This window comes from Plecotus auritus (genome assembly GCF_963455305.1).
Source record: "Plecotus auritus genome assembly, chromosome: 8".
In the NCBI taxonomy this organism is placed as follows: domain Eukaryota; kingdom Metazoa; phylum Chordata; class Mammalia; order Chiroptera; family Vespertilionidae; genus Plecotus; species Plecotus auritus.
The window spans coordinates 31919298-31934574 of NC_137782.1; the positions used below are offsets into that span (position 1 = coordinate 31919298).

Here is a 15277-nt window from a genome sequence, read left to right on the forward strand (position 1 = left end):
AACATTTTTTTAAAAAGCCAATTTAGATTTTCAAACTTACTTAGCTTAATTTTTTTAAACAAACTTGACATTTCTTTTTTTTCTTTTTGTTTTTTAAAATATTTTATTGCTTTTTTACAGAGAGGAAGGGAGAGGGATAGAGAGTTAGAGACATCGATCAGCTGCCTCCTGCACACCTCCCACTGGGGATGCGCCCGCAACCAAGGCACATGCCCTTGACCGGAATCGAACCTGGGACCTTTCAGTCCGCAGGCCGACGCTCTATCCACCGAGCCAAACCGCTCAGGGCAAACTTGACATTTCTTATGGAGACAAAATAAATTATAACCAAATGAGTTTACCTACAGGTAACCCTAATTTTTAAATTGCATAACACAATCTGTATTCTCCCTAATTTGAAGAGATGTGGCCACTCCTTGAGCTATAGTGATTTGTCATAATACCCTGAAGCATTACAGAGGGCTGATTAATATTCTCCAAGAGGGCTGAGGAATTTCTTTCCAAAGTTGGACACAAACCTCTAAACTGATCTAGATGATGTTTAAAATAAAGCAACGGGAAAGCAAGAACGAAGGGGTGTTAAGGCACTTCCTTGGCCTGCTCCATTCACGCGAACCTCGCGGTACTACACCTCCTTCCTGGGGTCATTTCTAGCGAGCGAGTCCAGGGTGCGGGCCACCCCCAAGGACCCGGGACAGCAACCTCTGGGTGGGTCCCCTTGGCTCCACCCCTCTTCACCTAGCACCCCCCCAGGACCACGCCTCCCCTGTGAGTCCCAGGAGTCCCGCCCCGCAGTCGCCAGACTCAGCGACGCGATACTCAGCGCGCTGACGTCTGACGCTCCAGGTACTTTCCCCGCAGCCGGTCCGGCTTGGCGTGGGGGCGGGGCGGAGCGCGGAGCGCGCATGCGCCACAGCGCCAGCACTCTCCCCGGATCTTGTGGGGGCCTGAGCCTCTTCGCCGGCACAGCTCCACTCGCGCTAGCTCGCTCCAGCGGCCATGTCTACCACCATCGAGCGAGAGTTTGAGGAGTTGGATGCTCAAAATCGTTGGCAGCAGCTGTACTTGGTGAGTCAATGGCTCGCGCAGCAGGCGCTGTACTCCTCCGTGGACCCAGGCTCGCGCCCGCCGGCTCCCTCCCGCGTCCCCCGCCTCCCGCTCAGGGCGGAAGTGGTGGCGCGCGGGCCGCGTCAGGGCTGCGCCTGCGCCGACCGATTCTCTGTTCCCTTTTGAAAAAAAGACTTTAATGAGATGTGTGTTGGGGAGGGCGGGGGATGTTTATTGGAAGCGCAAGCGCAGAGTTAATTCTAGAAGGCGGCACTACAGCGGCGTCTTGTGGCGCGCGCGGGTGTGTTTCTCGGCCCTGGGGTCGGGTCGGGATGAGGGTAACCGTAAGGCCGGTGGTGATTTGGTGTGGGGCGGGCGGTCCGAGAGGCGGCCGTAACTGTGGGAAGGGCCGGGATGGGGCGGGGGATGGGGATGAGGGGAGACCACCGGGCTCTGGGAGCTCACAGCGGGGAGCTGACGCTGCTTCGGTTTCGGATTGGGCTTCGCCGTCCCTTACCTAGTTCTGTTCCCAGTTACCTTTTTCGCTGGCCAGGTGTTGTGTGGCCGCGCGGGCAGAGGCCGGCCGTGACACCCATTTTCTTGCCTAGGTAGTGTGCGTGGTACCTGGGCCTCTCGAAATGGTACCGTAGTGGTGGCGAGCGCTCCTGGCGATCAGCAGTCTTAATTTTCTCAGAGAGCCCAATACCTCAGCGTGTGGATCGACCTCCACAAAGGTTCCCGGAAAGAGGCTAGGCTTTGGTTGTAAATGATAAGGATGTCATTCTCTTTTCAGTTTTCTTTACTGAGGCACACTTTACATTAACAATAAAATCTTATGTATGTGGTTAAGCTTCTTTCATAAATGTATACGCCTGTGCAAGCACACTCAAGTCAAAATAACCTTTCAAAAAAAATAATAAATGACCTTTCCATCACCCCAGAAGGAACTGTCATGGCCCTACTCCACCCCATAGGCTACCACGATTTTGATTTCTTAGCATCATAGGATGGTCTTGCCTGTTCTGGAACTCATGTAAATGGACTCATGTAGTTGAACTCGTGACTAGCTTCTTTAGCTCAACTAGAGAACCTTTTAATTCAAATATAACTTTATTTTCTTTTAAAATGACCTAATTGCCTATTCTCATTTGTTTAATTATTAGCATATTATTCCCAAGATTGAATTGAGTGTGAGTTAAATGCTGTTCCCACTGGTTTGTTCACTTTGTGTGCAGTAAAAGAAAAAAAGCTTTCCTGTAAATCTTGATGGTCCTGGGTTTTTCCCCATTCCATTTAATTAGATGACAGTAAAAAATGTTTTCTTTGTCATTATGTTCAGAATGTAGCATTTTTCTCTTGAACACAATAGCGGGAAGTGTAATATTTTAATTCACATGGGTATAGAATATGTTAAGATAGGGCACTAACTTTAAAGGACTTTTCCAAATATAGAAAATTTTAAATGCAAATTCTGGTAGGAATCCGTGAGAGTCTGCCAGCTGTGTCTTTTCCAGTTACATTTGTTTCAGCAGAGACTGCTGTCTGCAAGTTGCTAGTCATATATCAAAGTACAGATTTGAAAAGAGAAAGGTGAATGGGACAAGTTAATTCAACTTAACATTTTGGTTAAGCAGTTTGATATGTATAGACATGCCGTGAAAATTATAATCCCTCTTATCAGAAAAATGCACTAAAAATTTCACATTTAGTTTCAAGGAGTTCAGGAAGCCCTTCTATGGACTCCTGCCTAAGTGTCCTTTAGGTTACTGGGTTGGTACTCTTACTATTTTTTCCTAATGGAAAAACAATAGTATTAGTTTGGTCAGAAGAAATCGTGCCATACATACTGGTGTTACAGTAAAAGTAGATCACAAACCAAGAATGTTAGTAATGGAAAGCGAGCCTAGAAAGAATTTAGTGTTTTCTTTGGACTCTAGAATATCCAGCCCTTGCTCTGGGCCTTGGAGATTCAGCAGAGAATGCCACTAACAAAGTTCCTGGTGTGTGTGTGTGTTTTAATCCTTATAGGAGGATATGTTTTATTGATTTGAGAGAGAGTGGGAAGGGAGGGAGGGAGGGAGGGACATTCATCCATTGCCTTCTGTACACACCCCGAATGGGGATAGAACCTGCAACCTGGGTGTGTGCCCTGGCTGGGAATCGAACCTGCTACCTTTGGATGTATGAGAGGATGCTCCAATCAACTGAGCCACCACAGGATTTGTTCTCTTGTGAGCTTCATTGTTATACTGAGTCCCTGCTCTTAAGGATACAGTCTAGTGGGGAAGAGCATATAGGTAAGTAGATGAAAATGTAAAAGTAATAAGTGCAAAAGCTAGTGTTAAGCACAGAGTGCTAAATAACCCCCAAAGGGTGCACTGGGAGTTCTGGTGAAGCTTCCTGGAGGAAAGAAGGCCTTACCTATGTAAGTCTTGAAGGACAAGTTAACCAGGTGAAGAGAATAAGGAAGAGGGAGAGAATTAGTGTTCAGAAAAGGAAGAAAGGTGCGCAGAGACACAGAGCATAGAATGCCAAGAGAGCCACCAACAATTTAGCTTGGTGAAATGTGTGGCATGAACTTGAGGTGCCCAAAAGTAAGAGCCTATGAAGCTTTTGTAAATCAGACTAAGGAATTTGAGGTAGTTGATAGGTATCACTGAAGAATTTTAAGCCAGGAAATAACATGGTCATATTACATTTACTTTTCAGCAAGATCATTGTACCAGTGGGTTGGATGGGGTTAATTGTTGGCAGGTAGCACAGGGAAGTAACCTGTTGGAGTAAACCTGAAGAGAAATGTTGAGCTTCTGAACTAAGGCAGTGGCAGTAGGAGTGAAGGGGAGATACAGATTTGAAATGGGGCCGAAGCCGGTTTGGCTCAGTGGATAGAGCGTCGGCCTGCGGACTGAAGGGTCCCGGGTTCGATTCCGGTCAAGGGCATGTACCTTGGTTGCGGGCACATCCCCAGTGGGAGGTGTGCAGGAGGCAGCTGATCGATGTTTCTAGCTCTCTGTCCCTCTCCCTTCCTCTCTGTAAAAATATCAATAAAATATTTAAAAAAAAAACAGATTTGAAATGGTAAGGAGATAGATGTATTTGGTTTTGAAACTGTTCCATTTGAAGTTCCCATTATAAATTTGGAGTTCAGGAGAGGTTTGAACTAGAAATGTGATTTTGGAAATCATGAACACATAAGTGGTGTTTGAGGTCCTAAATGTGGGTGAGTTCACCTAGGGCAGTGGTTGGCAAACTCATTAGTCAACAGAACCAAGTATCAACAGTACAACGATTGAAATTTCTTTTGAGAGCCAATTTTTTAAAAAAAATATATTTTATTGGTTTTTTTTTTTTTTTACAGAGAGGAAGGGATAGGAATAGAGAGTCAGAAACATCAATGAGAGAGAAACATCGATCAGCTGCCTCCTGCACATCCCCCACTGGGGATGTGCCTGCAACCAAGGTACATGCCCTTGACTGGAATCGAACCCGGGACCCTTCAGTCCACAGGCTGACGCTCTATCCACTGAGCCAAACCAGTTAGGGCGAGAGCCAAATCTTTTAAACTTAAACTTCTTCTAATGCCACTTCTTCAAAATAGACTCGCCCAGGCTGTGGTATTTTGTGGAAGAGCCACACTCAAGGGGCCAAAGAGCCGCATGTGGCTCGCGAGCCACAGTTTGCCAACCACGGACCTAGGGAAAATATGGGGGGGTTTGGAAATGCTGACAGCTAAGGACAGAATCTTGACAGACAGCAATAAGAGCATAGAGAGAGAAAAAGATGCTTGCAAAAAAAAGACTGGAGAGGAAAAGCCATAGCAATAGGAGAAAATCGGTGGCAGGGTATGGAGGGAGTTGATGATCAGCAGGGCTACGTGCTGCAGATGGACAACTAACACTGAAAGGTCATCAAATTAATGACTAGGAGATCAACAGATATATTAAAGAGCATTTTCAGGGAATACAGAAGTCAGATGCTGGGCGTTGAGAAGAGGTGGGAAGAAGTACAAGTGAGCAAGTGTATACCACTCTTTAACAAGCCCAATTTAATAATATTACATTTACTTTTCAGGAAGATCATTGTACCAGTGGGTTGGACTAAAATAAAGCGTGATTATGTGACTTCTCTACCTTTGATGGTTTCCATTGCTCGTAAAGTAAAATTCAAACCGTCTTACAGGGTTCCTCAAACTTTTTAAACAGGGGGCCAGTTCACTGTCCCTCAGACCGTTGGAGGGCCGGACTATAGTTTAAAAAAAAAACTATGAACAAATTCCTATGTGCACTGTGGGGCTGGGACTAGTCGGCTGCTAAGCAGGACAGGCAGCGGCACCCGGCGGGCCGGATAAATATCCTCCGTGGGCCGCATGTGGCCTGCGGGCTGTAGTTTGAGGATGCCTGGTAGCTCACAAGACTACGTCCTACCTCCCAATATGACTTTCTTCTCTCTTTTCCACTAGGTTCCGTCCCTTTAAATGTGCATGTCCGTTCTCCCCTTGAGCCTTTATAAATGTAGTTTTCTTTGCATTAGCAAAACTTTTCCCCCTTTCCTTTCCCCTTTTGCTTAACTATCTCCTACTGCAGTATCACTTCCTTAGGGAGTACCTTCATGACCCTCCCATGCAGAATATGATCTCCCATTAAGTATTTCTATAGCATTCCATGACTTCCCCTTTTGTAGCAGTGCATTGGATCTAATGCAGCAGCAAGTTATTTAGGGTACACAATTTGCATTTAGCAAACCACTCTCCCTTGAGTAGGGAAAAGGTGTTTGAGTGGGCTTTCTGCTTTGTATGGCACTATGGTGCCATGCAAAGTGATAAATAGCAAGGACTTATAACCAGATTACTCATTATTTATGACAGGGGTGGGCAAACTTTTTGACTCGAGGGCCACAATGGGTTCTTAAACTGGACTGGAGGGCCGGAACAAAAGCATGGATGGAGTGTTTGTGTGAACTAATATAAATTCAAAGTAAAGGAGCGGAGGGGAGAGCAAGAGAACCCTCTGCTCTTTCAGCTCCGCAGGCCGGATAGAACAGCCGAATGGGCCGGATCCGGCCCGCGGGCCTTAGTTTGCCCACGGCTGATTTATGATAATGTTTCAGGAAAGGTTTTTTTTTTTGGCAATGCTAACTGGATGAGAAAGGCTTTACTTGTTAGTTTTTTTAGTGTAAATAATTTTTTACCTTTCAATTTCAGTTGACATATAATATTAAATTAGTTTCAGGTGTACAACCCAGTGATTAGACATTTATATACATTGTATATACTATACATAGTTACTACAATATTGTTGACTATAGTCCCTATGCTGTACTTTACATCCCTGTGACTATTCTGAAATTTATCAATTTGCATTTCTTAATCCCTTCAACTTTTTCACTCAATCCTCCAAGCCCTCTCCAATCTGGCAAGCTTCAAAATGTTCTCTGTATCTATGAGTCTGTTCCTGGTCTATTTTGTTTTTAGATTCCATATATAAGTGAAATCATGGCATTTGTCTTCCTCTGTCTGACTTATTTCACTCAGCACAGTACCTTCTAAGTCCATTCACCTTGTTGCAGATAGCAAGATTTCACTTTTTTTTATGGCTGAGTCACTCCATTGTTTATATGTACCACTTATTTATCCATTCATCTGTTGATGGGCACTTAGATTGCTTTCATATCTTGGCTGTTGTAAATAGTGCTGCAATGAACACATATGGGTGTATATATTTTTTCGATTTAGTGTTTTGAGATTCTTTGGATAAATACCCAGAAGTGGAATTGCTGGGTCCTTCTATACCTTTAGTTATTATATAGCCTTTGTTTTAAAGTCTGTTTTGTCTGATATAGTATTGCTATGTTAGTTTTTTTGTTTGTCTGTTTTTATTTTTTTAATATATTTTTATTGATTTCAGAGAGAAAGGGAGAAGAGAGAGAAGCATCAATGATGAGAGAGAATCATTGATTGGCTGCCTCATGCACGCCCCCTACTGGGGATCAAGCCCGCAACCTGGGCATGTGCCCTTGACCTGAATCAAACCTGGGACCCTTCAGTCTGCAGGCTGATGCTCTACCCACTGAGCAAAACTGGCTAGGGCTGTCTGTTTTTATTTTAATGAAATATCTTTTCTTCTCCTTTTACTTTCAGTCTGTGTGTGTCTTTTTTTTTTAATTTTTAAAATTGATTTTAGAGAGAAAAAGGATGGCGGTGGAGGGGAAAGAGAGAAAGAGAGGGAGGAACAAGGAGAGAAAGAAATAAATACATAAATATTGATTTGTTGTTCTACTTATTTATGCATTCATTGATTGCTTCTTGTATGTGCCCTGACAGGAGATCGAACCCACAACCTTGGCATATCGGGGAGATGCTCTAATTCAGTGGTCGCCAACTGGTGGTCCGCGGACCATTGGTGGTACGTGAGGTCTGAAAGGTTGGCGACCGCTGCTCTAATCAGCTGAGCTACCTGGTCAAGGCAGTCTGTGTCTTTTTTTTTTTTTATTGATTTTTTTATAGAGAGGAAGGGAGAGGGGATAGAGAGCCAGAAACATCGATGAGAGAGAAACATCAATCAGCTGCCTCCTGCACACTCCCCACTGGGTATGTGCCCGCAACCAAGGTACATGCCCTTGACCGGAATCGAACCTGGGACCCTTGAGTCCACAGGCTGACGCTCTAGCCACTGAGCCAAACCAGTCAGGGCGGCAGTCTGTGTCTTTTGACTTGAAGTGGGTCTCTTGTAGACAGCATATGTAGCAGTCTTATTTTATTATCCATATATCTATTTATATAAAAGGCTAATATGCTAAGTGTCCCTCTAACTGTCCAACCAGGAGCTGCCATGACGCGCACTGGCCATTTAAAAATAAATGGCACTACAGACCTGGCGCCGGCAAACCTACACTCGGCTTCCCGCAAGTGGAACACGGGCCCCGCCACCACCCCAGAGCAACACCCCACCAAATTGCAGCCCACGCTGCTGAGACCCCATGGTGCAAAATGTGGCTCACAGCCCAGCCCAGCCTGGAAACGGTTGCTGTGGTTACTGGGTAATGATGTCATGTAGTAATGCCTGGCTTCCTCTCCCTAGTGACTAGCATCCTTGGAGTTTCTTCAGCCTAGGAACCTGACTTGCTTTATAGCCAGGTGGAAACATTTTACAGTTAACCAAATGTTTGTGAAGTGTTTTCCCGTGCCTCATCTCCTCAAAGAAGTGCTGGAGTAGGTAGATAGGAGACTCAGTAGAATCCTATTTTCTCTTCATTAGCAAGACATGAATAGTGATATTAAAATATTTCTTCTGCCAAAACCGGTTTGGCTCAGTGGATAGAGCGTCGGCCTGCGGACTGGGGGGTCCCGGGTCCCGGGTTCGGTTCCGGTCAGGGGCATGTGCCTTGGTTGCGGGCACATCCCCAGTGGGGGGTGTGCAGGAGGCAGCTGATCGATGTTTCTCTCTCATCGATGTTTCTAGCTCTCTGTCCCTCTCCCTTCCTCTCTGTGAAATATCAATAAAATATATTTTAAAAAAATATTTCTTCTAATTAATTTCCTTTCAATGTGCACGAATCCATGCACCGTGCCACGTGCCACTAGTGTGTGTGTGTGTGTAAAAGCCTAAGTGACCTAACAACTGAACAATCAGTTGCTATGATGCACCCTGACCACCAGGGGGCAGATGCTTAACACAGGAGCTGCCCCCTGGTTGTCGGTGTGCTCTCACAACCAACCTCCCGCGACTGGCCAACCTCCCACGGTCCCTCTACCAGGCTGGCCAGCCCTCCCCCACCCGCCCCAATCGGCCCCCGATTGCCAGCCATGCTGAGGGACCCCACCTGTGCACAAATTCGTGTACTGAGCCTCTAGTGTGTGTGTGTGTGTGTGTATTTTTTTTTAATCCTCATCTGAGGACATGCTTAGAGAGGAAGTGTGAGAGAGAGAGGAGAGGAGAGAGAAACATTGATTGGTTGCCTTCTGTACATGCCCTAATTGAACCTGCAACCTTAAGTGCACAGAAAATGATGCTCAGCCAGCTGAGCTGCTCCTGCCCAGCCTTCACAAATCTTTTTTTTTTAATATATATTTTTATTGAGGGAGAGAGAGATAGAAACATCAATGATGAGAGAGAATCATTGATTGGCTACCTCCTGCATGCCCACGCTGGGGATTGAGCCCGCAACCCGGACATGTGCCCTGACCGGGAATCGAACACGTGACCTTCTGGTTCATAGGTTGATGCTCTACCACTGAGCCACGCCTGCTGGGCCATAAATCTTTTGATTGGAGCATTTAATCTATTTGCATTTAAAGTAATTGTTGATGCATATGTACTGCCATTTTATTGTTCATATTTTATCTTTTTTTTCCCTCTTCTTAAAGAAGACCCTTTAACATTTCTTGTAAAACTGGTTTAGTGGTGATGAACTCCTTTTGCTTTTTCTTGTCTGGGATGCTCTATTCTTAGTTCTAAATCAGGGGTGGGGTCTGGCTGACAGCTGTATAAGTCCCGAGAAATCATTTGGTCTGGCCCTGCCAAGGCATTAGGGGTGAGTTAATTAAATGTTTGACCAAATATAGCAGGCTAATTTTTTTTTTTTTAACCAGGCTAATTTTTAAGTTGATAATTTTGTATGGCCCAAGAATGATGTTATAAATATCCAAATGGCCCTTGGCAGAAAAAAGGTTCCCCATGTTCTAAATGATAGCTTTGCTGGCTAGAGTAATCTGGTTATAAGTCCCTGCTGTTTATCACTTTGAATATTTTATTTCAATGCCTTCTGGTTTGCAAAGTTTCTGTTGAGAAATCAGCTGACAGTCTTGTGGGAGCTCCCTTGTAGGTATCTGACCAATTCTTCCTTGCTGCCTTTAAGATTCTCTTTTTATCTTTAACCTTAGCCTTTTTTATTATGATGTGTCTTGGTATGGGTCTGTTTGGGTTTATCTTGATTGTGATTCTCTCTGCTTCCTGAATTTGTGTAACTTTTTCTTTCACCAGGTTAGGGAAGTTTTCTGTCATTTATTCAAATAGTTTCTCTATCCCTTGCTCACTTTCTTCTCCTTCTGGTACTCCTATACTGCAGATGTTGTTACGTTTCATGGTGTCCCAAAGTTCCCTTAAACTATTCTTTTTTTTTTTTTTTTTTTTTTTTTTTTTTTTTTAAATAAATCTTTATTCAGATTATTACAATTATTTCTCCTTTTTTCCCCCATAGCTCCCCTCCAGCCATTTCCCACCCCACCTTCTGCCCTTATCTACCCCCCACTGTCCTCATCCATAGGTGTATGATTTTTGTCCAGTCTCTTCATGAACCCCCCCATACCCCTTTCCCCCTAAGAATTATCAGTCCACTCCCCTTCTATGCCCCCGATTCTACTGTATTCACCAGATTATTCTGTTCCTCAGGTTTTTAATTCACTTGATTTTTAGGTTCACTTGTTGATAGATATGTATTTGTTGTTCACAATTTTTATCTTTCCTTTTTTCTTCTTCCTCTTCTTTAAGAATACCTTTCAGCATTTCATATAATACTGGTTTGGTGGTGATGAACTCCTTTAGCTTTTTCTTGTCTGTGAAACTCTTTATCTGCCCTTCAATTCTGAATGATAGCTTTGCTGGGTAGAGTAATCTTGGTTGTAGGTTCTTGCTATTCATCACATTGAAAATTTCTTGCCACTCCCGTCTGGCCTGCATAGTTTCTGTTGAAAAGTCAGCTGACAGTCGTATGGGTGCTCCCTTGTAGGTAACTAACTGTTTTTCTCTTGCTGCTTTTAATATTCTCTCTTTGTCTTTTGCTCTTGGCATTTTAATTATGATGTGTCTTGGTGTAGTCCTCTTTGGGTTCCTTTTGTTTGGGGTTCTGTGGGCTTCCTGGACTTGTAAGTCCATTTCTTTCACCAGGTGGGGGAAGTTTTCGGTCATTATTTCTTCCAATAGGTTTTCAGTATTTTGCTCTCTCTCTTCTTCTGGCACCCCCATAATTCTGATGTTGGTACGCTTGAAGTTGTCCCAGAGTCTTCTTACATTATCTTCAACTTTTTGGATTTTTTTTTTTGCTTTTTGCTTTTTCGGTTGAGTGTTTTTTGCTTCTTTGTATTTCAATTCTTTGACTTGATTTTTGTGTTCTTCTTGTCTGTTTTTGGGTCTCTGTATAATATTTTTTATTTCAGTCAGTGTATGTTTAATTTCTAGTTGGTCCTTTTTCATCTCTTCGAGGGTCTCGTTATATTTATCGGCCTTTTCTAGGATATTCTTAAAAAGCCTTATAACCGTGGTTTTGAATTCTATATCCAGTCGTTTGTTTTCCTCCATTTCTTTCGTTTGTGATCTGATTCTTAGACGCCGCATTTTCACTGCTTCCCTGAGTTGGTAGATTTGTGTGCTAGGTTTCCAATTTGGCCCAGTGGGTCTGCCTCCCCAGTTAACCTGAGGTGGACACTCTTGGTGCACACCTTTGTGGACTGTGTGTACAGCCTTGTTGTAATTAAGTCTTTATTGTTGTTGGTATCACTGGGAAGAATTGACCTCCAGGCCAGTTGGCTGTAAGGATCAGCTGTGTCTATGCTGGGAGAAGCCCGGTGCTGGAGACAGCCTTATAGGATTAGATTTGCCAAATTGCAATAGCCTCTGTGCTCAGCTTGGATGGGGTGGAGTCTCAGTCTTGGCTTCCCGTCAGCCTTGCCCTTGCTAGCACGTGTGTGCCTTCAGTCCTCTGCCTTCCCGGCTTCCGATTCTCCGCCCGAGAGTCCAGACTCCCCCCACAAGAGCGTGGGTCTCCGGGGGCTCGCCTGGAACTGGGGTTCACTGCAGTCAGAACTGGGGCTCACTTCAGTCAGAACCGGCGTTCAGTGCCGTCAGGAGCCTCTGACTCCCTTCCGCTAGGGAAAGCCTGTGGCAGCCCCCGCAGCCTTTGTGCGCACTGGCGCGAGCGGACTTTCAGTCTTCCGCCTTCCCCGGCTCCCGAGTCTCCGCCCGAGAGTCCAGACTCCCCCCACAAGAGCGTGGGTCCCCAGGGGCTCTCCCGGAACTGGGGTTCACTGCAGTCAGAACTGGGGCTCACCTCAGTCAGAACTGGTGTTCGGTGCCGTCAGGAGCCTCCCACTCCCTTCCGCTAGGGAAAGCCTGCGGCAGCCCCCGCAGCCTTTGTGCGCACTGGCGCGAGCGGACTTTCAGTCTTCCGCCTTCCCCGGCTCCCGAGTCTCCGCCCGAGAGTCCAGACTCCCCCCACAAGAGCGTGGGTCCCCGGGGGCTCGCCTGGAACTGGGGTTCACTGCAGTCAGAACTGGGGTTCAATGCGGTCGGGGGCTCCCTTCCCCCTTCCGCCAGAGAAAGCCAGCCAGGCACTCCGCCGCCCTTCCTCTCTGCGCGCACAAAGACCCTTTGCCGTACCTCCAATTCTCTGTGAGCTTTTCTCCTTCCTTCTAGTTGTAGAATTTTCACTCAGTCAGCTTTCCTGCGGTTCTGGATGGTGTCCGTTCTGTCTTTTAGTTGTAGTTTTGAAATTGTTGTGCGAGGCAGCAGTTTAGGTGTTTACCTATGCCGCCATCTTGGTTTCTCCCTCCCTTAAACTATTCTTGTTCTTTTTTTCTGATTGGGTGATTTTTTTTTCTACCTTATCTTCCAAATCGCTGGTTCGATCTTCTGCTGTATTGAGCCTTCAGGATATTCCTTATATCATCTGTGGAATTTTTCATTTCTGCCTGAGTATTTTTAATGGTTTCTATGTCCTTTTGCATGCTGTTGAACATTCTTATAACTATTACTTTGAGCTCTGTTTCTGATAAATTACTTGCCTCCATTTCATTTGGCTCTTTTTTTCAGGTGATTCTTCCTGTTCTTTCATTTGGGCCTGTTTCTTTATTTTCCCATTTTGGCTGGCTGTCTCTTTGTGTTTATAGAAGAACTGCTATGACTCCCAGTCTTGGTGGGGTGGCCTTTTGTCGTAGGTGTCTTTCAGGACCCAGTGGTGCAGTCTCCTTCATCTCCTGAGCTGGGTACTCTCGGAATGTCTCTTGTGTGGGTTATTTGGGCCTTCCTATTGTAATTGAGTCTTGATTGCTGTTGGCCTGTTCATGGGTGGAATCAACCCTCAAGTTGGCTGACTGAGGCTCAACATTGACCATGGTGTACAAGCTGCTGTGCAGGTGCAGTCTCTAGGTGTCTTGTTGGGCTCAGTGGCACAGTCTTTCAGATCAGCTGTGTTCCTTGCTCCAGGAATGTTAATGGGTTGTGCTCACACTCCCCTGTTGTAGTTGTGACTTGATGAATGCTGTTGGCCCTTTCATGGGTGGAGTTAACTCTTCAAGCTGGGTGGCTATAAAGATAAACCTCAATCACTGTGTATGAGATGCTGTGCAGGGGCTGCCCTCTTAGGTGGAGTTGTTCCTAACAGCATCTGGTGCCTGCTGGAATCTTCTTTGGGTGTGTCACTTGTGTGGCTAGTTGGGTTGAGCTTTGGTGTGGTCTGAAGCCCACCACTGGTTTTGTTGGTTCTGGGTCCACTTGGTTGGGGACCAGGTACAGGTCGCTGTCAGATGTTGTGAGTGACTGGTTTTGGGCTACCTGTCTGGAGCTCCCACACTGTTTACTGTTTGTGTCTGCATCTACTTGACCTGAGTGTGCATGGGTGGGGCCAATCTGTGTAGATGGGTTGGCTTCCTGGAGCTATGAGCTGGAGTCAGATAAATCAAAAATTAAGACTCCCTGAGGTCAGTGTCCACCTGATGGCTACTCCACTCCCCCTAGAGGTTGCTTGGACTTCCTCTAGAATTTTATGCAGAAAAGTTATAGAGTGGACCCAAGCTGGTCACGCCCCACTGACCCTTCCACAGGGTTCAAGTTTGGTAGGTTGAGTGGACAGGGCTAGTGAGTCCTTAATTTGGGACAGTGTGGTTTGACACTTAATGGGGAGAATGTGGCCCCTACTCCAGAGCAGTACCATTCACTCTTTGCCAGAGTCTCCAACTCTAGCTCCCTCAGGAGTAGTGTACCACAGGTTCAGGGTGGTATAGCCAACTGTCCTCACTCCAGGGGCAAGCTTGGCAGGACAGGATGGGGTTCACCGGGACTTGGGCAAACAGATTGAGACAGCCTTCTTTTGGCAGTGGCACCAACAGTGAGGCGAGCTGCACTTCTCCTTTAGCTCTGTAGCCACACCTGCTCAAGCTCGGGACTAAAGTAAATGCACTCTCAAATCTGAGCCTAGTAGGAAGGGGCCAGGGCCAGCCTGAGAGGAGAAAGCTGCACAACTAGCTCTGCAGCCACATCTTCAGAGGTTCCCACAGAGCTGCATTCCAAAGCTCCCAGCTCAGGGTGCTCCTTGCTCCCTTCCCCCCTGCAGGACTTGGAGGAACAGATCAAGGCAGCCCTCCACTGGGGAGGAGTGAGCTACTATCCTTCTCTTGGCCAGGGAGCACGCTTGCAGAGACCCTGACCAGAGATCTCCCAGCAGGTCGCACCAAATGCCCCAGTTTTGAGTCGTGATGCCTTTTCCCCATGAGGCTGCACCAGCAGGATGGTGCTGGCAGGGCTTAGAGGAACAAATCAAGGCAGCCTTCTGCTGGGGTGGTGCTGGCCCTTGGGAGAGGAGCAAGCTGCTTGCCTTTTTCTAGCTTGGCAGCACACTGTCAGAGACTTTGACAGGAGGCTCTGAGAGGGTCGCACCAAATGTCCCAGTGGACATGTGCTTGGCAAGCCAGTGCCAACAAAAGGAACAGTTCAAGGCAGTCCTCCATTGGGAATGGCACAGGACCTCCGGAGGGGTGCAGGTGCATGCCTCCTCCTAGCTCTGTAGTTGCCCGCTGCCTGAGACCTTGACAAAGGAGTCTTCTGTTGGTGGTGGTAATTGCCTACCTTGTGATAGGGGGGAAAGATTGGCCCTTGTTCCAACACCACCCAGTTCAGTGATCCTCTGAGAGTCTGTCTATAGTTTCTTCAGTAAAAGAGCACACCTCAGGTACCTATTGGGTGCAGCCAACAGTCCGTTATTCCTAACTTGAGCTTGGCAGGTGGTGTCGCCAGTATTTGGAGGATGGGGCTAGTGCACTTTCTCCACTGACCTCAGTAGCTGACCTCCCAGATCTCTGGGGCTATCCCATCCAGATCTTCTCTTTATGGCTTCCATATGCCCTGAGCCTCCTTCCCTCTGTTAGAGCTCTGGGTGAGTTCCCAAGAGCAAGCTCCTGTGCATTGGCCCTTTAGGAGAGCACCTGGGATTCTAACAGACTCCCTCCTCTTTCCAGCGAACAAAG

At 46.3% G+C, this 15277-nt stretch overlaps 1 protein-coding gene across 4 annotated transcripts in view; it reads left to right on the top strand.

Annotated features, from left to right (window-relative positions):
- Positions 1–800: 800 nt before the first annotated feature.
- The window catches only part of PTPN2 (protein tyrosine phosphatase non-receptor type 2), a 90990-nt gene continuing 76513 nt past the window's right edge, over positions 801–15277 (top strand). For 3 of the 4 annotated variants that reach the window (XR_013961463.1, XM_080684731.1, XM_080684730.1), the window contains exon 1: positions 801–1068. Coding sequence is in view for 3 of the 4 variants with exons in the window: in XM_080684731.1 (XP_080540857.1) it covers positions 1000–1068 (69 nt within the window). In the remaining variant the exon portion in view is untranslated. The remainder of the gene's footprint in view (positions 1069–15277) is intronic. The other variant, XM_080684732.1, reaches the window with a different exon arrangement.